The sequence below is a fragment of the Ictalurus punctatus genome, chromosome 25, assembly GCF_001660625.3.
Source record: "Ictalurus punctatus breed USDA103 chromosome 25, Coco_2.0, whole genome shotgun sequence".
Taxonomy (NCBI): Eukaryota; Metazoa; Chordata; class Actinopteri; order Siluriformes; family Ictaluridae; genus Ictalurus; species Ictalurus punctatus.
In genome coordinates this window covers 5,379,788-5,403,623 of record NC_030440.2, presented here as the reverse complement: position 1 = coordinate 5,403,623, position 23,836 = coordinate 5,379,788, and the positions used below count along the sequence as shown (strand labels likewise).

The 23,836-nt window shown below is 39.2% G+C and overlaps 1 protein-coding gene across 1 annotated transcript in view; it reads left to right on the top strand.

Annotated features, from left to right (window-relative positions):
• Positions 1-558: 558 nt before the first annotated feature.
• The window catches only part of evlb (Enah/Vasp-like b), a 39,827-nt gene continuing 16,549 nt past the window's right edge, over positions 559-23,836 (top strand). Inside the window, exon 1 of the mRNA XM_017456484.3 lies at positions 559-1,006. Coding sequence (XP_017311973.1) covers positions 1,002-1,006 — 5 coding nt within the window. The 5' untranslated portion in view covers positions 559-1,001. The remainder of the gene's footprint in view (positions 1,007-23,836) is intronic.

Below are 23,836 nucleotides of genomic sequence, written 5' to 3'. Positions count from 1 at the left end.
TTTCTAAGGACGTTGTTCACCTCCTAATCTAAAGCTTCATTAGGCTATACCTAAACCAAGCATATATTATACAAACATTAAGCTGTAGGCTAATTGTAATAAAACTAGGAACTGCACTGTTCAAATGATAATATTTTAACACAGTGTACCTAATTTGGGCTGTGTGGGTGAAAGTTTCAAAATGACATTATTCCAAATAAATAAATAAATAAATAAATAAATAAATAAATAAATAAATAAATAAATAAATAAGATGGTTCAAAGTTGCCTAATATGCTTAATGTGTGTTATAAATAAGCATGTGTTACGATTATAGAGTCCGTTTTTATTGTGGGAACTGATTTAGAATTCAATAAATGACAATAAATGGCTTATAGCAAAAAATGTCTGCAACACCGTTCCTATATAAATATGCTATATAAAGCATGACAGCAATAATAAAAAAAAAAGCATGAGTTATAAAGATAGATTTGCTCTAATATTCCTGCTGCTCAATTGATTCCCCCGAATGATTTACTCGTTCAAAAGGAACCGATTCTTCGGTGAATCAGCTATCACTGGAATATTACAGCACAGCAAACTGCTCTCTCTCTCTCTCTCTCTCTCTCTCTCTGGTGCTGGAGGATGGAAAGATGGCATCTCCGAAGCCGTTGTCTCTCCACACATTGCCTCGCTCCACAGAGACAGCAGAATTGGCGATCGATGTGAAATGGAAGTGAGGGAGAGATCGGCGGAGCGCAGACGTCCAGAAACAAACGGGAGAGCGTCTCGCGCTTTGGACGCGGCACCAAGCGAATCTTTTGTGGCGTTTTTCAAGGCGTCGCGACGGCTTCCCGCATCCGCACATCCCCGGCAGCCTGCCCCACAGCCGGCGCGTTAACGGAGCCGTCAGCATTACAAGGACAAGAGACTTAAACCAGAGGCGTGGGAAGTGAATCCAGGAAGAAAAGAGGCCGGGAACGATTTTGCGCAGTCCTCTACTCGGAGGGGAGAGGAGAAAGATGAGGTAAGCAAAATCACGCGCTCGTCCTGACACACGGCACCGTTATATCGTACAATGAAGGGCGCGAGCGCTACTGCAACCGCCGCGTGCCAGTGCCAATGCCCTGTTATTGGATTTACACATGAACTGGCCACATCTGTCTGGCAGGTGTGACGTTTATATGTGACTTCGTGTAGTCAAATCATTAATGAATAATCAGGTGTGTGTGTGAGTGTGTGTGTGTGTGTGAGGCGACCGGCGTCCACCTGATGTTGTACTGCTTCTGAGGTGGGGCGCCACACGTCACTTATCCAGTTGGACTGTTTACAGGCACTGATTTTTTTGTTGTTGTTGTTGTTTTGTCTTTGTAGCAACATAAAACATCAATGTATGTTAGTGCAAGGAGCCGAAGGGTTGCATAGAAAGGAGCCGTTGTCATAGAAACCCGAGCGCACGTGCGGCTTTCATTGATGAACAGAGGGCGATCACTATATTGTAGCCACATCAGTATCATCAGTAGGCTACATGATGCATGTAACAGCATCACGGGCCTAATGTGCCCCAGTAAGAATGGCTCAATCCCGGCTGTATGACATGCACTGCTGTCAGTGGAGCTGACCCCTAGGCCCCTATCCAAGGCCCCTAGCGAGGAGGTCCTTGGAGAACGGATTCCAAAAGTTTCTATTTTCAGTATAATAGGAATAGGAAGCACATCCAGGGCCCAACATTTATGAAAGGTGTTAGGTTATTTGATGCTGTTATACTTTGGCTGTATTTATGTAACTATAGCTCAGAATGACATACTGCAGCCTGTCTGTGTACTGACACGGACCCACACCAAGATGTTCATAAATGTATTCACTAAAAGAATACTCAATCTAGAGCATTTGCATGAACATCATGAACAAGAAGTACAAAACTGACCTAGAATAGAAGTTATAAGACCAGTTGTTGGTTCAGCCGGTATGTTTATGCAGTTGTAGTATTACATGCACTGTATGTAAATACATGCATTATGTATTTTTGTACAACATTCTTCGAAGATAATTATTAATGAAGCTCTACATCTGTACAGTTCTTCTTTCCAACGATGGATCTATTGTGAAATCTGTGGTTATGAGTTAGCAAACGTAGTTATGCGGGTCTGATTACGCATGGATATCACAAAACTTTAATAAAATATACCTAACTACAGCAGCGACTCTGTGCTGTCTCCGGATTACAGTGATAAGTGATAAACCATGTATATTGTCTACTTTTGATGTAATAAGCTACAGTCGCATGCTTCAATCAGCATCAAATTCTGAATTGTTGTTGTGTTTTGTATAGAGTCGCAAAAAAAAAAGAAAAGAAAGAAAAACTACACGAAAGACTTCTGGAATCAAAGCATATATATGAGCTAAGAAGGTGAGACCAGCAGGCCAGTGGGTAAACTCCATAATCTCCTCTTTCGTTCCACCAAGCCTTTTTTTCCTCTCTGAGATTCATTCCCCATTCACATCTCTCACCATCTCACCAAAGACTCACAGGCCTGTGAATTTATTCTGCTACCGTGTTCGAGTGTTTCTTTCAGCCCTTACACGTGATTCTCAAGGTTAGCCACCAAGTTAGCTGTTTTCCACTATACATAGCATCTGCTTTGATTAATTAACAAGCCATCCTAAGGATTTGATGCTATGTCCGTGGCATGCTTTCTGGGCCTATGACTAAAGAAGCTATGGAGAGGACAGGCACCCACCATTTACCCTGTGAATCAAGCTCTAAAGTACCATGGACATTGGCCCCCAACCTTCTCTGGGCTCAGGGTCTCAGCTATTTCAGACCCTACAAAGTTTGTTCCCTCTTTAACATGCCATGGTTTAGAACAAGGCATTCTACTCAATGTACTTCCTAGTTCAGAAGATGGGCTGGTTCCAAAAATCCCTCTTGTTTCATGCAAAGACAAGACTGATTAAGTCAGTGGGTCTGCACAATACATATCATGGTCCCCTCACTCGAAGCACAGATGTTTTTTGAGGCTTGTTTTCTAAAGACCGACATCCAATTCAAAGCCATACTTTTTGGTCTTTCTCTAGTACCAGAGGCTTCAGGATACTGCTGTATTTGGACATATGTACCTTCACCATGGAGCAGGCCATCTGGTAGACATTCACGCTCCTTGCATGCATTACAGCACTCTGTCTCACCGTGAAGCTCCACACAGTAGTACCAAAACAGACCACACAATCATATGGCAGACATTGTAATGCTGCCCAATCAAATTTGTGTGGTACCATTTGCTGTTGAGGATGCAGTTCCTTTGTACCTGTTGGAATTAAGGAAATGTTATAAAATGGAGTCCCGACCTGAGACTAAACCCCAAGCACTAACATGCTCAAGATGCAAGACTTTTCTCACAAAGCGTGAATGTCTAGGTGAAGTGTCTCTTTATGGAGATATGGGTGCTGTGTGGAGCCCCAGTGTGATAGTAAAACACATCAACCACCTGGAAGTGAGGGCAGTCGATCTAGCCCTCAGTTTTTTTTTGTGTTTCTGGTTCTGCGAGACCACCATAAGATGGTCCATTTGGACAACTTTGTGATCACCAGAAAACCTTGGTTGCTTCCTCCCCAAATAGATTCATGGGAAAGAGAATGGAAGGAGACTCCCTGCCAGGTCACGTGTTTCTGTGGATTTGGCTCCACAGAGTGAAGAGCCCTTAGTACACTGTCATTCAATCATTTCAGCAGAATGAGTGCCTTGGAAATAAGCTGGCCGTAAATGGGTTGGTGACCATATAAAACCAGAGTGATTTTGTGGTTGACCCTTGGGTTTCTGCCCCAGGTCAAATCTCCTACATTTTTTAAAAACCAGTCTGTTGGAGCGTTCCATGAAGGGGAGCCTGACGAGTGTCCATTGCTATGTGCGGCACACACCTTACAGTATTATTTGAACAGTACATTGATGATTCGATCATAAGACCGACTCTTTTAAGACCATCTATGACGAAGAAAGAGAAGGGGAGCTCCCCCGTCTAAACAGACAGCTAATTTGCTAATTTAAATCCTTTATATAAACTCCAGATATATAAATATTTTTGTATCTACATTCATCCATCTGTCCAACACGTTGTTTAGTTTGTGCCCTTTGAGCAACCTCAGACTTTTCCATGATGCTGATTATGGAATGTATTTGTGTGGGTGAACTATTTGAGACACTTGTATATACTTGGGATATGCTGGATGTCCTGAAGGAGCTACAAATCGCACAGTCAGATTTCAGTCAGTTGATGTGGACTGTAATATATGTTGGCCTGGAGGTGTTGGGCGAGTGTGCTGAGTATGCTACCCCAATAAGTCTTCCATCATTCTTCAGTCTGCTGCTAGTTTAGTTTCATCTTTAAATGCAGTCTTTTTGAGGTTTGTGTGTATAGGTGTGCACAAGTGTGTCACAGATTATCCCCTTCTCAGTGGATGGTCTCCTCACACTAAACATGTAATAGATAGGATATACATAGGATAATAGACTGTAAGGTGTGGAAGCATAAATAGGCATACGAGGTTAATTTAAAAATGCTTAAAGTTTAAATAAAAAAACACACAATATAATTATTATATTTACAAGGTACTTACATGTAACACTTGATTCTACCATAATAGTACATCTAACAAAATCTAAGAGCATTAGCAGCATGTGAATTTTACTGACCTCATTTAAAACCAGTGGGGTTCGGTCTGCAATTAAGCCTTCTGGTTTATCTTTGCTGTAGAGCAGACAGACTAAGCAGTGACAGACCTAGTTTAATTCCTCTCAGAGTCGCTGAGTCAGAATATCTTTTGATCCCCTACATACACCAATTCAGGTACTGTAAAACCTGGCATGTATTTTATAGGTCAGACATGCACATCTAACACAGGTGGGAAGGATTGTAAGGGATCACACAGCTGTGTTTGTAGTGTTGTCAAGTGTTTTGTGTCTGAACACATGTGATTGTGTGATTTTTAGATCTGAAAACACAAGTAGTGTCAAGTAGTGGAAAACAGATTTTTTATGAAAGAGAAAATCAGAAATGGACACGGTTTCATTTAGAAAGGGAGAAAATATGGCATGGAATATAAGGTATGAGATACATTTATTTGTTCATCTTCAGTAACTGCTTTATTCTGCTCAGGGTTGTGGTGAATACGGATCCTATTCTGGGAACACTGGGCGGGAGGAACACACTCTGGATGGGATGCCTGTTCATCACAGAGTACCATGCATATATTCACACACTCATTCACAGCAAGGGGAATTTAGCATAATTACATTTATGACTATTCACATATTAATGTTTTTTATTTATTTATTATTATTCAGAAGTAGTCACACTTCATCTCCCCTTTTATAAATTATTAAAATTTTCCCTTTGGGATCAATAAAGTCTGTCTGTCTGTCTGTCTATCTATCTATCTATCTATCTATCTATCTATCTATCTATCTATCTATCTAATCTCCATCTCATCTCCAAATCAAAGAGCATGATGAATGCTCTGGTTATTCTTAGTTCATTTGGGGCAACATCAAGAAGTCAAAGTATAACCTGGGATAGTAGTAGGCCTTGATCACAAGTATAAAATTAATGGCATCACACACAATTAAACATAATTTCAGGGTTTGCTTTTATAGTACACATGAACACTACAAATACATTGGGCTTTTCAGAGCTAAAATATAATTCATAGGAAATGCACTAAATGCATGTGCTATAGATCCAGACCTTCAATATTGATCCTGGTCAGTGTATGGATCTTCCTCAGTGTGCTTGCTTGGATGGCCCACATATGAGTTTGAAATAGAATATCTTGGGCTGAATTCTTCTCTGGATCTGCTGAGATGCCTTTAAAGGCAAAGGAACCCACTCATGGATGTCTTCTGAGTAAATACAGAGTGTGGCATTAGCATCACACTGCAATTATTCTCTCAAGTGGAAAACATCCATCTGTTTCTGAAGGAAGTAATTGAGACTCTGTTGGTTTAGTTTGATAGATATTGAGAGACCCATGTTACTACAGGTTTCCCAGTGATATATACACAAGCAGATACATTACATGGAATTTAGTCTAAGGAGAATTCTGCTTTAGTGTAAACATAAATAGGGCATATTTGAACTTTGAGAGAATTAAAATAAAACAAATAGGGTTTTTTTTTTCTATTTATGGTAACCTGGGTTCATTTGAGGAATGTGTTTAACCACAATTTCCACTTTGCATTGGATAGATTCATTATTTAGTAACTGCTTGATTCTCCATGATGGATCGGGAGCCTATTGCACAAACACTGATGGGTAGGGCAGGAATACACTCTGGACTGACTGAAAGAAAACTAGCTTTACAAAGCTCTGTTTCCTGATTTTACTTCCTGTTGCATAAAGAGTATATAGTAAAACAGTGCAGTTATTGTGCATTCAATATTCAGTAATATTCTTCTTTGGTATTACAGTTTCATAACGTTTGTTAAGTTGAATTTACATTATGTGTGTGAGCTTGCATTTATTTATTTCTAGGCCCCCTGGATATGAGTTCCTCAGTTGTCCTATGTGTGAAAAGACGGATCTCAACATCATGTATTAAGAATCGAGTGTATGTAAACTTTCTCATTTCTGTAAATTCATTTATTATTGTGTCTTGTGGACTATATGTGAACATCTGTTATGTGAAATAGTTTATTCGGGGCAGGAAAAAAAACCCCCAAAAAACACAAAATGCCATTTTTATGATCCCTCTAATTATTATTATTATTATTGTTATTATTATTATTATTATTAATAATAATAATAATAATAATAATAATAATAATAATTTGAACTATTAAAATTTTGCAGATTCTGCAAGGAGTATGTACATTTATGAGCACAACTGTATAGTGCCTTTTTGACCTTGTCTTGGATGACATACATACAATCCACTTCCCCTAATGGAAAACCCTGCCAACAAATGGCTGTAAAAAGGCTAAGAAAACTGATCCGCCTTGGAGCCAGCTGCCAATCTCCATCCATCCAACCTCTCTTCTTGTCTCTCTGCTTAATCAGACTTTCACTGTCAGCCAGTTCTCCACTTTGCTCTATGTCTATGAAAGTTGTCTTTTCACACTCTCCTGTGCCATACATGAATTATGTTTGATGGGTTCCCTTTCATTCACATGTGTATTTCATTACCTTTCTCTTTCTTCATTTCATTAGCCTGTATACCCCCATCCTCACCTCCCCTATTTCCCTCTGTGGTCATGCTCTTCATCATGGGTGGCTGTGCCCATGTGTCTGGTCGGATGTCTAACAGAAAGTCATGGTCCCTGCGGTGTGCTAATGGTTGTGCGGGTTACAGTTGACTCTTGGCTGAGCTCCACTTAAAGGGGCGTGTTTCCCTTTAAGGATTAAAATGCAGTCTGCAGCCATGCAGGAACCTGCTGGAGGGGATGATGATGGGGGAAGGGCTGCTTGCTCCCTCTGTATAAGCAGCCTCTGCTCTTCCCTTATATCTATATTTATATTTATGGCTATATCTGTATCCGTATTTAACATCAAGACTAAATGCATTCATTGACCAGGTCATAATCTATGAAGCATGACATTCTGTATAGTAGTATGTGTACTAGTGTTTTATTACCAATCAAGAGAGATTTTCATTGTCTGGGAAATATCTTGCTTTTTTCCATATTATAATGGAAACCTACGCATATGGAAACATATAGTGCTGTGAAAAAGTATTTGCCCCATCCTGATTTCTTCTGTTTCTATATATATCTCATACAAAATAGTTTGAGATCTTCAAACGAAATACAACATAAAACAAAGGCAACCTGAACAAACACAAAATACAGTTTCTATTTATTTATTTATTTATTTATTTATTTATTTTTATTGAAGCAAAAAAATGTATCCAACACCTATCACCAACGTGAAAAACGCATTACCCCTTTAAACTTAAAATCTGGTTGTGATACTTTTAGCAGCAATAACTGCAACCGAGCGCTTCTGATAACTGGAGATCGGTCTTCCACTTACTTCTAGGACTAGGATTTACTCCTATGCTTTGGATTATTGTCTTGCGCATAATCCAGTTGCGCTTGAGTTTCGGACTTACGGACTGAAATTCTCCTTTAGGATTTTCTGGTAGAGAGCAGAATTCATATTTCCCTCAATTATTGCTTACCCACACCATCACACATCCTCCACCATGCTTGACTGTAGCTATGATGTTGTTTTTTTGTGGAATTCTGTGTTTGGTTTACGCCACATGTAACGGGATCTTGGCAAAATTCAGACGAGTCTTAATGTTCTTCCGGGTTAGCAGTGGTTTTCACCTCACCACTCTTCCATGGATGCCATTTTTGCCCAGTTACTTTCTGATAGTGGAGTGACCTTTAGTGATGCAAGAGAGGCCTGTAGCTCATATATAAACAAAATCGAAATACACACCACAAAAAATCAGGATGGCGCAAATACTTTTTATATACACAGCACTGTATCATTATTAGCAGAAACCTAATCTTGTTAACAATGTTGTAGGAATACTACCAAGTGAGGACGATGTGATTGGATTGCATTCAGTGTTATACACAGTACACGCTGTATGAAAAGGTATGAATTCTAACCACATCCAGCCAACCTTTTATAATTATATTTATCACACACAATTAATTGTACTTATATATTTACAACATAGGCAATGTGGACTTTATTAACTAATTAATTCATTAGTTTTTTTATCAATTAAAAAGAGATAAACAGCCATAAACTGCATTATGTGAGAAGGTCATTTCTGTGCAGACTTACATTTGAGAAATGAGTGTTTGGAGGGTTTACGTTAAGCAAGTGCTGCTTTTCAGGTTTCATTTAGTCTTATTCAACTGAACCCTGAACTGCCACTGTTAGTTTACTGATATTAGCAGATTTAAACAACAACATTTGAATTCATTTATTTTTTACTGATTTATTGGACCAGAGAGGATTGATTAGTGAAAGTTTTAGGATTTTTTTTTTTTAAAGTTGTATATAAAAGGTTTAGATAATTCATTCACCACTGAGAGAAAGAAAGATTTGAGACAATAGAAGTACAGAATGTGAAATGCTGGGAGTCTGTGTTGCACACTGTAATCATGGGAAACAAAATTACGCATTTTCATAACATTTTTAAGTTTGTAACTCACAATGAACATGCCTTGCATAAGACAGCACAAACCTTGCATAAGAAAAGATGAGAAAAGTTAACGCTTTATCGTCTTTATTTAAGTGGAGTGGGCCCGGTTTTCATTTCACTGCAAGTTATATACTGGATATAATTGTGTACGTGACAAATAAAATCTTGAATCTTGAATCCCTGGCAGAAAATTCCAGTATTGGAGCATGCATGGTGCTTTTAATGATCCTATGTTAAAGGCATGTGCTAGTAGTACCCATTCATCACTGCGTACTTGACCAGATCAGAATAAATGATGAAGGTAATGACTATATGTGTCATGTCTCAGAGATGATGATGGTGGTGGTTTAGGCTCTGGTGACTTCAGTTTACAGCCTCTGATTAGGGACCTAAAACCAAGTATTTTCTACTAGCATTTAAAGTAGAATCAAATGCAGCACTGTGTGAATTTTCCCATGGCATAGAGGATACACATCCAGCAAGTCAGAGAGAGAGAGAGAGAGAGAGAGAGAGAGAGAGAAAGAGAGAGAGAGAGAGAGGGTGTGAGAGAAAGAGAGCATGATAGAGAGAGAGGGTGTGAGAGAAAGAGAGAGGGTGTGAGAGAAAGAGAGAGCAATAGAGAGAGAGAGTGATAGAGAAAGAGAGAGGGTGTGAGAGAAAGAGAGAGCGATAGAGAAAGAGGGAGGGTGTGAGAGAAAGCGAGACGGTGTGAGAGGAAGAGTGAGCAATAGAGAGAGAGAGTGATAGAGAAAGAGAGGGTGTGAGAGAGAGAGAGAGCGATAGAGAAAGAGAGAGGGTGTGAGAGAAAGAGAGAGCGATAGAGAAAGAGAGAGGGTGTGAGAGAGAGAGCGATAGAGAAAGAGAGAGGGTGTGAGAGAAAGAGAGAGGGTGTGAGAGAAAGAGAGAGGGTGTGAGAGAGAGAGAGAGGGCAATAGAGAAAGAGGGAGGGTGTGAGAGAAAGCGAGACGGTGTGAGAGGAAGAGAGAGGGTGTGAGAGAGAGAGCGATAGAGAAAGAGAGAGGGTGTGAGAGAAAGAAAGAGCGATAGAGAAAGAGAGAGGGTGTGAGAGAGAGAGCGATAGAGAAAGAGAGAGGGTGTGAGAGAAAGAGAGAGGGTGTGAGAGAGAGAGAGAGAGCAATAGAGAAAGAGGGAGGGTGTGAGAGAAAGTGAGACGGTGTGAGAGAAAGAGAGAGGGTGTGTGAGAGAGAGAGCGATAGAGAAAGAGAGAGGGTGTGAGAGAGAGAGAGAGGGTGTGAGAGAGAGAGGGCAATAGAGAAAGAGGGAGGGTGTGAGAGAAAGAGAGAGGGTGTGAGAGAGAGAGAGAGGGTGTGAGAGAGAGAGGGCAATAGAGAAAGAGGGAGGGTGTGAGAGAAAGCGAGACGTGTGAGAGAAAGAGAGAGGGTGTGTGAGAGAGAGGGCAATAGAGAAAGAGGGAGGGTGTGAGAGAAAGAGAGAGGGTGTGAGAGAGAGAGAGAGGGTGTGAGAGAGAGAGGGCAATAGAGAAAGAGGGAGGGTGTGAGAGAAAGCGAGACGTGTGAGAGAAAGAGAGAGGGTGTGAGAGAAAGAAAGAGCGATAGAGAAAGAGAGAGGGTGTGAGAGAGAGAGCGATAGAGAAAGAGAGAGGGTGTGAGAGAAAGAGAGAGGGTGTGAGAGAGAGAGAGAGAGCAATAGAGAAAGAGGGAGGGTGTGAGAGAAAGTGAGACGGTGTGAGAGAAAGAGAGAGGGTGTGTGAGAGAGAGAGCGATAGAGAAAGAGAGAGGGTGTGAGAGAAAGAGAGAGGTTGTGTGTGTGTGTGAGAGAGAGAGAGAGAGAAAGAGAGGGTGTCTGTGTGTGTGTGTGTGTGTGAGAGAGAGAGAGAGAGAGAGAGAGAGAGAGAAAATGAGAAAAGGGGAAGTAAAAATTGAGAGGCAAAAAGGAACAGAGGGAAGAATGAAGATAGGAGAAAAGGACCAAGCAACAGTAGTAGCTGTAATGGTAAATTGGGGGTTTTAAGCCTATTTTATATCACAGCAGGAAGGAGGGAGGGAGGGATGGAGAGATGGAGGGTTGTGGGAGGGAACTAATCCAGTGGATGAAGCGAGAAGCAGTCTGAGGGTGACACCTCATAGAGAACATCATTCCCTCCTCTCAGAAGAGAGCTCTATTCTGTCTTTTTTTTTTTCCTTAAAAAAAAAAAAAAATCGACTACTTTCTCTTATTAATGTGCTTCTCTGGTGTGATATTCTGTCAGGATTGATTCAGTGAGGATGAGATGACTCATAGTTTCCTTCTTACTAAGAACACCTTAGCATTTCATTACTTCATTCCATTTTTTCAAAGCAAATCCCTTCAGCGTCATTGTTCAGCTGAGTGTCTGCTCTGTGAATGCATGTGTGATGGAAGGTGAAGTGAGATCAGGCGGCTTGCGCCACCCTTTGTGCAACTGCTGCTCGGATGAGATGCTGTTGCTCTTTCTGCCTTTGAACCGTTAACGAAGGCTACATTGAGTGGAGGAGGAGCCCAGCTTACAGCCCACTGAGCGATAGAACAAGTGAATGAACCTGGTCCTCTGCTGTGACCCAAAACAATGGGTATTAACCTGCAGTCACATCGCTTCTACTTCCCCCAGATCTACTGTGACGCCAGCGCTCAGGTCATTGAGTATAAGCTCAGGTAGGTTTGTCCTCTGTCCAGCTGTCCCTTGTAGCTGCTCTGAGTTGTCGAGAGGAATTCTAATTGAGTGGTTTTGATGAAAACCGTGAGACTGGAGGTTGAGTTATGCTTTCCTTTGTAGCTGGGACTGCTGCGGTGACTGGCAGTGGAAGTGCTGTTCGTAAGATTAAAGTGTACGACTATGAGTCTTTTGTTCTTTCTTGGTTTCTGCTTTGTTGGTGTTTCCTCATGATGCCTTGCTGGGCCACATCACTGATATTGTTACAGTGGAAGTCTTGAGGATACTTGAGGAACATGATTGAATATTTTCAGCCCTTTGTTTGGCCTCACACAGCTTTAACTTCATGTCAGAGTCTTTTCCTCATTATGTGTAGATGCCAATGATATATCTCAAGACCACATACTGTATATACATTTAAATAGCTCAGATAGAGTGAGTGGTAGTACACCACTGAAAGGTTTTTGAATATTACTCCATGCTTATCAAAGCCAGTTAGATACTGTGTCTAAAGTTAGCGCTAATCTATACATCTTTGCAGCATTATGAATCAGGGATGAAATTTTCTCATAACCTACCGATTTACAACCATATCCATCCATTTCCACTCTCATTCATTGTTTCAGATTCATCTAGCCCTCTAATCTCCTTCTTATTTCCCTCCCTTGCACAGTTACAGCTGATTTAATGACCCCCTGAGTATTATTATACTAATCAGATTTTATTGCTGTGATGCTTGTGACCTTCCTACTGGGCTGTAGAGGAACTTACAGTATACAAAGCTGCCACTGGATTTTGAGCATGACATTGGCGATATTACTTGGAGGCTCAACCTTAATGTGTTTGGCTGGTGTGTGTGTGTGTGTGTGTGTGTGTGTGTGTGAGAGTGCACTGGTTTGGTGAAATAGTCCTTGCATATCTGTTTGATTTGGACGTAGAGGTAGTGATACAGCATGAGGATTGTATTTCTGGCTTTGAATCCGAAAACCATGTCCTCTCTTGGGAGCAGAGATATTGTTTTAGCACATTCCGTTGATCTAACCCACTAAAGATGTGTTGAAAGTTATGCGGTTAAATTTTAGCGGTTGAAGTAAGGTATGACTTTTTATAGTGCATAAAGAAAAGCATGATGCTCCATACTGTATTAAACGTGACAAAAATAATAATAAAGAAACAAAAGTATTCAGTGTGGAGTTGCTTACATTCTGGCTGTGTTATTGTAGCCAGGATGTTTTTAGAAGTGGAGGTTTTGGGTTTGTGCTGTTTGTAACATAGTTGTGAGGTTTGCGGTCTTGGTGCACCAAGTTTCCACTGACTGTTATTGAGGTAATACAGATCAGCTGGACTGAGTTAGAAGAGCACAGCTTCAGTATCAGGCTACAGACACACTGGCTTGATCAATAATGAGGTTATTAGGTCAGATGGGGAAGTACAGGGAAAACAAATGCAAAAAGAAGAAAGGGTAAAGAGAAAGGTGTGAAGGCCCGATGGCTTGATGGAGAGGAAGAAAATACTAAGTAATTAAAGGGAAGCAGACTGAATAAGAGAAGAAAGAAAATTGCAAATTCAAAAAAGGACAAAACGGGTGTGAAATGTGTCTGTGTCCATAAGAGGGGACAATATAAGGAAATGGATGCTACAGAAAAGCTTTGTACCGCAGTAAGGATTCTGGATACCATGGAGATGAGGTGCTTCCCAGCATCCCATAATACTCCATGGCCAAGACTCCATGGCAACCATGCGACAGGAGAGCACTCAGTGTCTCCTCAAACAGAGAGGCAAAGGGACCAAACATAATCTTTTCTGATGTGTGTTCATTTACGTGTGCTTTCATGGATTTCTGCAAGGAATAACAGCCTACAGGCTTTTCTTTCGCATACCAAGATGCATTTACAAAATGAATCAAATTAACTATGATTGTCTCAACCATTTCTGTGGTCTCAATCATCATTCATCATGCCATACATGCCCAAGAAGGAATGAAACCGGAGTGAAAGCATAAAACATAACTGACTGAAAGCTTTAGGGTGTTTATACCCTAGATTACTAGGGTATACCCTATACTAGATTAGCTCATGCTTCAAGGCTTCACATGTGCTCACGTGGAACATGGAAAACTGTAGTCTCAAACACAAAGGCTCTCATTCCATTGTTCTCCTAATTTAGTTATGATCCTCTGTTAAAACATTTTCCTCACATGGATTTGTGTCTGTCTGAACACCATACATTACACAAATGAGAGTCTTTTAAAACAGGATCTCTTAAAGGTTTAGCGTTTGATTGTCTTTACTCATGAATGGCTTCTAAATGGCCAAAATAGTTCTTTTAGTTTGATGGTAAATATTGTAAACTCCAAGGAACTGTGACGTGTTGGTGAATCCTATCAGAACTAATGATAATGTGAAATACCAATTGTAAAGCAGGCGGAACATTGTGAAACAAGGCCTAATATTATAATATTGTATTAATGTTTTGTGCGTGAGCATGGTGGAAAAAAAGAGAATATTATTAAGCAACTATTTTCTCTTTTAATTGATTGCTACGGAAGACCAAATGAGGTAAAATGAAATGCTGTCTTGGCTTCAACTGTTTACGGAGGCTGAGTGTAATGTCAACTCCATGATCTGCATCACTATAACCCAGCAAGGCTCTTAAATTTTCCAGCTGAAGCCTCTTTTTAACGCTGACTGTTAATCCAAGGAAAAGAGGCTTAATGCAGTTTATACATGGTAATTAGGTTAAAATGTTGTTATAAGTCAATGAATGTTGACGGTATGCATCCGCCTTGTCTAATCAACTGTGCGTGTGTCGTCGTTTCATTCTTTCTGTGCGTAGTGTAGCTTTGTGTAGTGTTGCTAAATATTTACACACTAGCAGGGGCCAATGGCTATGCTTTCGTATTTTCCATATGGTGTAATCCACAGGATTATTACAAAGCCTTTGAAGATGTTTTGCGTTTGCATTTTTCTCATTTGTAAAGGTCAACGATTGTAGCACGACCAGCTTGTGTAGGCTGTAAGCAGATATTAGAAGCCATCAGTGATGCCTTTAGAGGCCATAGTCTACTTACAGATCATGCATTATTTTAATGGTGGGTTGCATAGAGTTTGTGATACAGACCGGAGTATTGTACCTATACAGTCACTGCTCACACACAGAAAAGATGCCATCAGATGTGTGACCAGGCACATGCTAATTTCACTGAAGGCAAGTAATATCTCACTAAGTGGTTGAACTCAACAGGACATTGCATTATTGTACCCCACATGATCGTGATTATTGTCACAAATTAACAAGTAAACAATTACTGCCTAATGAACCGAGTTGCTGTAGTTTGTGTCTATTTTGTGCACATTAATTTAAATGAGATGGGACATTTCGTGTTAAGATATAGATACTCTGTGCCACTAACTACTTTACTAGACACTGAGCAGCAGCAAATTAGTGCAGCGAAAACATTCCCACTCTATTGTGTATCCAGTGATGGATTGATTAGCTAGGTTTATTCAATGTCCAGCTCAATACACTTCACCCCAATACACAGTGTAATACACTCTTGGATTTAAAGCACTTATCAAGCTTTTGTACCATAGTGCTAGTAAATTCTTCTGTTGATTCATTTTCTGACTGTAGTGCAAGCTGTAATTCACATTTATATTTACATTTACATTATTATATCTAATTATAGCTATAAAATTTTATATATTAATATCTAATTTTATAGATATAATTAGATATAATAATGTAAATGTTACTATAAATGTGAATTTATAGTTACAGTTACATTACTCAACATATCAGAATTATTATATCTAAATATATCTTTTTAAAAAATAGATATATTAATATCTAATTTTATAGATATAATTATATATAATAATTCTGATAAGTTGAGTTTCACAGTTTCTTGGTAACTAGCTGAATTTTTATTGCCTACAATAGAACATAAAGGAATGACTTTATAGCTGCTGTAATGTAAGTGATAACATGAACTAACCTGTACATTAAATGTAACTATAAATAGATTTTTTTTTAAGTGTCATTCTTTAATAATAACAAATTTATAGATACTATATGTGTATGTGCAGCTAATGCTACAAATTTGGGCACTGGATGAAAGGAAACTGGTTAGCCTGATATCTCCAGTTTGAGAGGAAATAAAATCCATCTCTCAAATGAGTCAAATGATTTCATTTTATTTATAAAGTCAGGAATAAATAAACCTGAATGGGCATGATGTGACAGGAAAATATTTAATAAACACAAGGTAATGTGATGTGGCATCAGGCTAACTAGTTTCCTCTGCAACAGTTTGTAGAAAAAAACAGATTGCTTATATTGCTGTGGGGGAATCGCTCATTCTCTTGTTTTATAAAGGGTATCCAGAGCAATTTGGGTTGGTAAATAGTAAAGTGAAGATTTAGTCATGTTTTTAATAGTGTCTCACATAGGTTGCACTACAGCCAATCCAAGGTGCTTAAACTGTAGGTGTATTTAGGGGGCTACATAATCTGTCAACAAATACTATCCTAACACACAAGGTTCATTCCCATAAAATATGTCTCAAAGGATTTTATTTATGTCTGTTACTGATCCGAACAAAAGAAATGCTCATGAAGAATATGCACAATCAGATCATTTCTATCAAGTCCATCCTATCAATCTTTTCAGACTCTAAATGATTTCACAGACATTTTAAATGTCAATGCTTTTTATTTCTGCAGTCTTTTTCTTCTCGTTGTTCCTCCACTGCCACCAAACCTCAAATGCGCAGGCCAGCAAGCTTCTTATGTAACACCATCCCCAAAAAAGCCTGACTCATAATTCTGACTGCAGTTCCTAGTACTGGAAGGCTGTTTTCTTTGGCAGGGCGTTCTGCCACTTGTATCATAGAAACTCTCAAACCTCGCAAAGCTCTAACTGTGTGTTTATACAGCCTCTAACAATTGTAGTGTCTACATATGCTGATGATTCTACAAAATTATTCAAGTTGCTAAAGTCAGCTAACTGATAAAGGGTTAGTTTAGTTGGATTGTAGTTTATATTTGAATATGAGTCATTGGTGCTTACTCTGAAAGACAGAGACAGTATTCATGGGAATAGCCGTGTGTTAATGAACTTATCGCTGGATGACGAGTCACAATGTTATTAGAATTTTATCATACAGGTTGTGATTTAGTACCTGGTTAGAGAGACATAGATTTTTGGCTGTTACACCACCATGCTACCCAAATGTAATTCTATAAGTAATGCAGTAATATAATAAATGTAATATGTAAAATGTCTTTAAACAAGCCACGGAGATTAAATTGTACATTCTCTATGACTTCAAAAAAAGAAAAAAAAAACTTTTTCGGCTATAATTGTAATACAGACCATTATTCTGAATTACTGACCTTTAGAACATATTAGTACTTAAATGTATAGAGAAGTAATACTGCAAGTAGAATAATATGTGTTTTTTTATTATTATTATTTATTATATGATAACTGCTTTATTCTGGTCAGGTTTGTGATGGATCTGTAGCTTATCCTGGGAACACTGTGTACAAGGCAAGGATATATCCTGGATGGGAGTTAAGTGTAGCCAGTCCGTCAGGCGTGTTTTTGGGAGGTGGGAGGAAACTGGAGAATAAACCTACACAGACACTGGGAGAACATGTGAACCTCCACTTATACTAAAGCAACCTGAGTGCAGGAGTGAACCCTGGAGCTGTGAGGCTCTAATACTGTCTGTGCAACCCATATAATATTTATGCATGTTAACATTCCCTGAGGATGTGGAAAAAAAATAAGCTTTGACCCTTAAAGGGTGTTGGTTGTATGTAGAGTGGTAGCTGAATTCTACCTACACTGTACAAGTAGTCCAGTAGTAGAAAAGGGGATTCTTCAGATGGTTATCAGTTCCAGCTTTCTAAAAAGGTTCCACTTGAAACATTTTCAGAAAAGGGAAACAGTCTTTTGCAAGATTCTACCTATAACCTTTAAAAGTTCCTAAAGATGGATTGTGAGTTGATGCCTTCATTTCCGCTCCAAGTCCAAATTTGGTCTTAAGCTAACTTTGTCCCTACTGGAGATTTAACATGCTGGTTTATATGTGCATGTTAATACTCACACACTCGCCAGACATGATGTGATAATGGAAGACGTTATTATGCAATGATATGATTATTTTTTATGAAGCATCTCATGAGCAGAAGTAGCATTGTGTAAATGATAGCATTGTGTCATCGTTAATAATAATGCTGACTGTGCTGTGTTGGCTTCATTACATCTTTGAATTAACTTTGCAGTATTAGATTTACGCAGATGGGATCAGACGGCCTTGCAAACAGTAAACATCTCCCTTACCGTCATCTCAGAGCACATCTCTCGATAAAAATAGCTGCCCTGTGAATCACACGCTTTATCACAACTGCATGAGTCATTGTTCATTGCAGTAGTGAATTGGATATTGCCTGTTTTACATTTGTCTGATTATAAATCATGGCATAGGATGATGATGATAAAAGGGAAGCTGTGACAGACTGATCAGGGAGATCGTTCTCAGAGAGGCACACCAGTGTGTATGGCCACGTGTATAATTGTGTGCTGAAAATCAAAGTTAAATTAATTTGGCCTAAACACCATGAAGATCAGTCTGCACGAGAATTAGTCAGACTATGTTAAAGCAGTGACCAGGTGGGAGGGGTTCATGACAAAGCTTCTGTTGATCCCAAATCATTGGGTTAATGATCATAATGCCAATGTTTAGTGATAAACAAGGCGAGCGAAAGTAGTGCTCAATCAGCTCTAATGTTGATTGAGAAAGAGATACAGATGCTTCCAGAGCATTTCAGTCAACACAGGCATAAACTCTGAACACACACACACACACACACACACACACACACACACACACACACACACACACACACACAACCAACCTCTGTTACCAAGTTGCCAATGTATATTTATTGTAATAACAGAACATGGTCATAATATGTCATACTCTCAGGAACAACAATCCTGTACTCGAACTAATATTAGACTATGATCAAGGCCTCACTGTGCACAGTTTACCCAACTCCAACATAAGGCCCTGCATTGTTCTCTCCGGTGAGTAAATAGTTTTTAATTGAGTCTTGTTATATTTAGTTAGGGATGATTCCAAATACATGCACTACATGGAAATATTCTATAAGAGATAGTCACGGAAAACACCATGGAGAGACAGAAAGAAAGAGATGAGAGACACCGAAAGTTTCAAGCAGTGTTGACAGGCCAAGCTTTTTCAACAGACCTGGGGCTGAAAAATTAAATGAACCCCTTCAACTTCCAGGACCCACTAACAGATTCAGACTCACATTCCTTTCTCTCTCTCTCTCTCTCTCTCTCTCTCTCTCTCTCTCTCTCTCTCTCTCTCTCTTGCAAATACATATCTCTCCTACTAGTTTTGTTGTAGTCTTGGAATAATTCAAATTCAGAGTCATCACAAAAGTTCCCATGGAAACCATAGAAATAGAAATGACATACACACCTCTAAACTTCTCTCAATGTTCTATTAGCGTGTATAAGTGTATAAGTGTGCCTCTTGATCCTATTTGCAGTGTGTCGGTTAATGTGTCTACTCCATCCTTCCAGCAGTACTTTTTCTGTACTGCTTATCCTACACAGACTCACAGGGAGCCTGGAGCCTATCCAAGGAAACTCAGGGCACTAGGCGGAGGACACCCTGGACTGGGTGCCAACCCATCACAGGGCACACCTACGCACACGCTCACACACCCATTCACACACTATGGACAATTTAGAAATGCCAGTCAGTCTACAACGCATGTCTTTGGACTAGAAACCGGAGTATCCGGAGGAGCATAGGGACAACGTGCAAACTCCACACAAACAGAGCGGAGGCATGAATCAAACCCACAACCCATGGGTGCGAGGCAAACATTCTAAATACTAAGAGACAATGCCAGCCAATTTGTCTACACTTTTTTAAAAATAGACATTCCTTATTTATGACAATATGTGTGGTGGCCTGGGAAAATCCTTCAGGTGGTGAAACATATAGTATATATAGTTCTGGAAACTACAGAGTTTTCCTGAAATGAAATGCCTTTCTATGTTTGTGTCTCAACCAGAAGTAAAGTTGTAGAATTTTTAAATCCAGAATTGAAAAGGGAGAAAATCTTATTTAATTTTCATTCCATATTTCAGCCACAGTGACATCCAACAGGTTTTCCCCAGCTGCCAATGAGAATACAAAGCAATTTAGATGTACTTCTTTAAGTGCTGCTAAAAAGTATTGTATGATGTTTGAAAGTATTACGAAACAAATGACAATAACACAAGGACTTTAAATGCAATGTATAGTGTTAGGGATAGTCATAGTGTCAGTTTTTGTCTATTGGGTGACTTTTGCAAACCTGGTAACCACTGTTTTCAGGTCACTGAACTTTCCACCGTTCAGTGCAAAGTCCTGCTTCTAGCATGTCTAGTAAAAGATTCCAAGCCTTAGTTCAGATATTGTTTTTGATTCTAGTTTTGGTTATTGACTCGGATTCTCGTCCGGTCCCTGTTTGCTCTGTTCGAACATTACTTGGCCCTTTTTGCCTGTTGTTTGAATTACAAGTGTGGAATTGCCCTTTGGATTGTTTGTCTCTGTTGTTTTCTTGAATAAACTCCTGCATTAGTATCCAACTAAACGCCTTTAGTTTTATAGCTTTATATCCAGCATGTAGGGCACAAGACAAAAGAAAAGGGTGAGAGATATTAAACATGGAGGCTGGGGAAAGTGGGAGAGGAAGAGGGAAGAGGTGAGATGTGTGCACTGACATGCCGCTGAATTATCCATGAGCGATGCAGGGATGTGTTCAGATCTTTAAGGGGACAGACAGTCTGCCTCACATAGCCTCAGTCCACACATACTGTACATACACACTGGAAAAAGACACATTAATTAGTACTGAGAGACCGCCTGCTGGCTACACACACACACACATGGACGCATGCACACACAATACTGGCGCTATGATTGTTTCACATGTAATTTTACAGAGAAAGTCAGTGATCTGAAATATACAGTAAAGACTTAATGGTACTGCAGACTTCCTGTGAAGGTGTGTGAAAGATAATCTCTGTACAGTCCTGGCAGATGAGAAGAGGGGGCCTCATGTATAAAATCCATACAGTCAGATTTTCTATTAAAATTCATGGATTTATTCTTATTCATTCTTATGTTAAATCATGCACAAATCAAGATTTATAAAACCTGAATCTGATCTGAAAATGTTCTTAGACCTTTGCAAACTGAAAAGGATGTCTTCGAAGGATGTATTTTAGTGCTCATGTAGTGGTATAGGAGATACGATAGGACTTCCACAGACAGAAAGGATTTACGATCGTTCACATTTCAACTTTTATAATGTATATCTTTCGAATTGCGGGCCAGGATAAATAGATTGATCATTTCTCCTTTCTTCTGTTGAGGAATATTGTACTGTAATTCATAACTTACAGAGTGTTTATTCTTTTTCTGAGAATGTCGTATGGAAGACAATGCACAGTGTGAGTGTGTGTATGTTAACCTGTGTGTATATTGTGTCTTTTTTTTCTTTTTTCTTTTTTAAAGATTTTTTACTGTATGTATGTTGCAACCAGATCTTCTTTCCATATCTTGCTATTTATTTTATACTCTCTCTCTTTCTCTTTCTCTCTCTCTCTCTCTCTCTCTCTCTCTCTCTCTCTCTCACACCCAATCACTCTCTCTCCCTCACTGTCTCTCATCACTCATCATTTTGCCCAGAGCAAACAAATTTAGGAAACTATGTAAATTAAACAGCTCACTTAGAGGAGGAGAGCTGTTAATGTACTGTGAGTGATGCATTAGTCTCTTAGTCTTACGTGTGGTTATTTATAACCGGACTGTCTGGTGAGTGTACATTTCCCAGCCAATTTTTTGTACTCCAAAAGGAACAGGATTGTTTCAATCAAATTATACTGCAATTTAACTGGACTGTAGAAAAAGATGAATGATTTCAGTAGAATACATGCAACTCTAGGAATTAAATACCAGTTGTTTAATGCATTTCTTTCAACTGACATGTGGAACAAACCTCCAGAGTCCAAATGTGTTGGTCAAATACAAGTTTCATCCTGCTCATGCATTCTCAATGTATTCTCCATTTTTAAAGCACTGCTACATTTACAGCCTCCATCTGCAGTACAATTATAAGTATGTAGACTGAAGGAAAGAATGCAAAACATACAGTCCAAAAATAAACCCATAGTTGAATAAGTATGGATTGTTTACTGCACTGGCCAAAGTTTCTCAAGACCCTTTTCCCCTTCCTGTCGTTCCCCTCTCATTCTCAGTCCATGTTTGGAGCCAAATGGAGCCTCTGTTTGTTTTTCTCATTTTAGTGAAAAACTCATATCAGTGCTTATTCCTGCGTCACTTTTCCCATTCTCCCCCCTCTGTCCTTCTCTCTCCTTCTCTCTCTCCATCTAGCCTATGTCCTTCTCATGCTCTCTTCTCTCCTTCTATCACATAGAAGGATTCTGTTTCACTGTTACTTTGGATATATTTGATGTGTAGCCATTAAGACCCTGTTTACACCTTGTTGTTCATTAGTCTTTAATATCATGATCGTATCCAGACAGGGACTACAGAGGAATGCAAAATTAAATGCACCCTTTAGAGCAGATGTAAATCCAATCTCTCAGATGAGTTCAAGAGGCATGAATTATATGCCTCTTGAATATAATAACTTTACCAGATGTTGTAGTATTCGTGTAAATTCATGTGGTACAAGATTGCCTATCTGTGTTAAATCTGTGTTAATAAAATGTGTGTGTATATATATATATATATATATATATATATATATATAGGTAGATAGATAGATAGATAGATAGATAGATAATAGATCTGATGATAATTGTCTGAACATTTGTCAGGAATGACTGTTAGTAACATGCAAAGTATTTTGATAAAATACATTTCGGATAGATAAATGGAAATATCTATCTATCTATCTGTCTATCTGTCTGTCTGTCTGTCTGTCTGTCTGTCTATCCACATACAATGATTGGCCTCAGTTTCTGTAATGACTAGTATAATCAGTACCTAATTTGTGTCAGGTCATATCAGAACAAGTTCCGACATGTCTCAGATTTAAAATGCCTGTGATCTGTATCTTATTTGCATGGATTAGGCACCTCTGTGGCTTTTTTTCTTGGTGTGTTTTGGCAAAATTCAGACGAGCCTTAAGGTTTTTCTGGGTTAGCAGTGGTTTTCACCTGCCATTTTTGCCCAGTGTCTTTCTGATAGTGGAGTTATGAACAGTGACCTTTATTGCAAGAGAGGCCTGTAGGTCCTTTGATGTTGTCTTTGGCTCTTTAGTGACTTCCTGGATGAGTCGTTGCTGTGCTCTTGGAGGAATTTTGGAAGGTCGGCCACTTCTGGGAACGTTCACTACTGTGCCGAGTTTCTCCATTTGGAGATAATGACTCTCACTGTGGTCCGTTGGAGTCCCAGAGCCTTTAAATTAGCTTTGTAACCCTTCCATACTGATGAATTTCAATCACCTTCTTCATCATTTCTGGAATTTCGTTCAACTTTGGCATAGTGTGTTACTGGGTAAGACCTTTTAACCAACTTCATGCTGTTGAGAAAGTTCTATTAAAGTGTTGATTTGATTGAACAGGGTTTGCACTAATCAGGCCCGGTTGCGTCTAGTCCAGCTGAACATCATTATGAATGCAGTTTCATAGATTTGGGGAATTAGTAACTATAAAACTGTGTTTTGTGTTTCCTCAGGTTGCCTTTGGTTTATCTTAGATTTTGTTTTCATTTCTGAAACAATATTTAATATGAGAAATACACAAAAACCGAAGAAATCCTTTTTCACAGCACTGTGTCATGGATATTGTGAAAAAATCCAACTGGTTTTGTTGCCATTTTCCACAAAATTCATCTCTGTGCCGCGTATGCATTTTTGGATTTTTAAATGAGGACATTTCCTTGCACTGATTTTGTGTGAGTCACACATCGAGCAGTCGCTG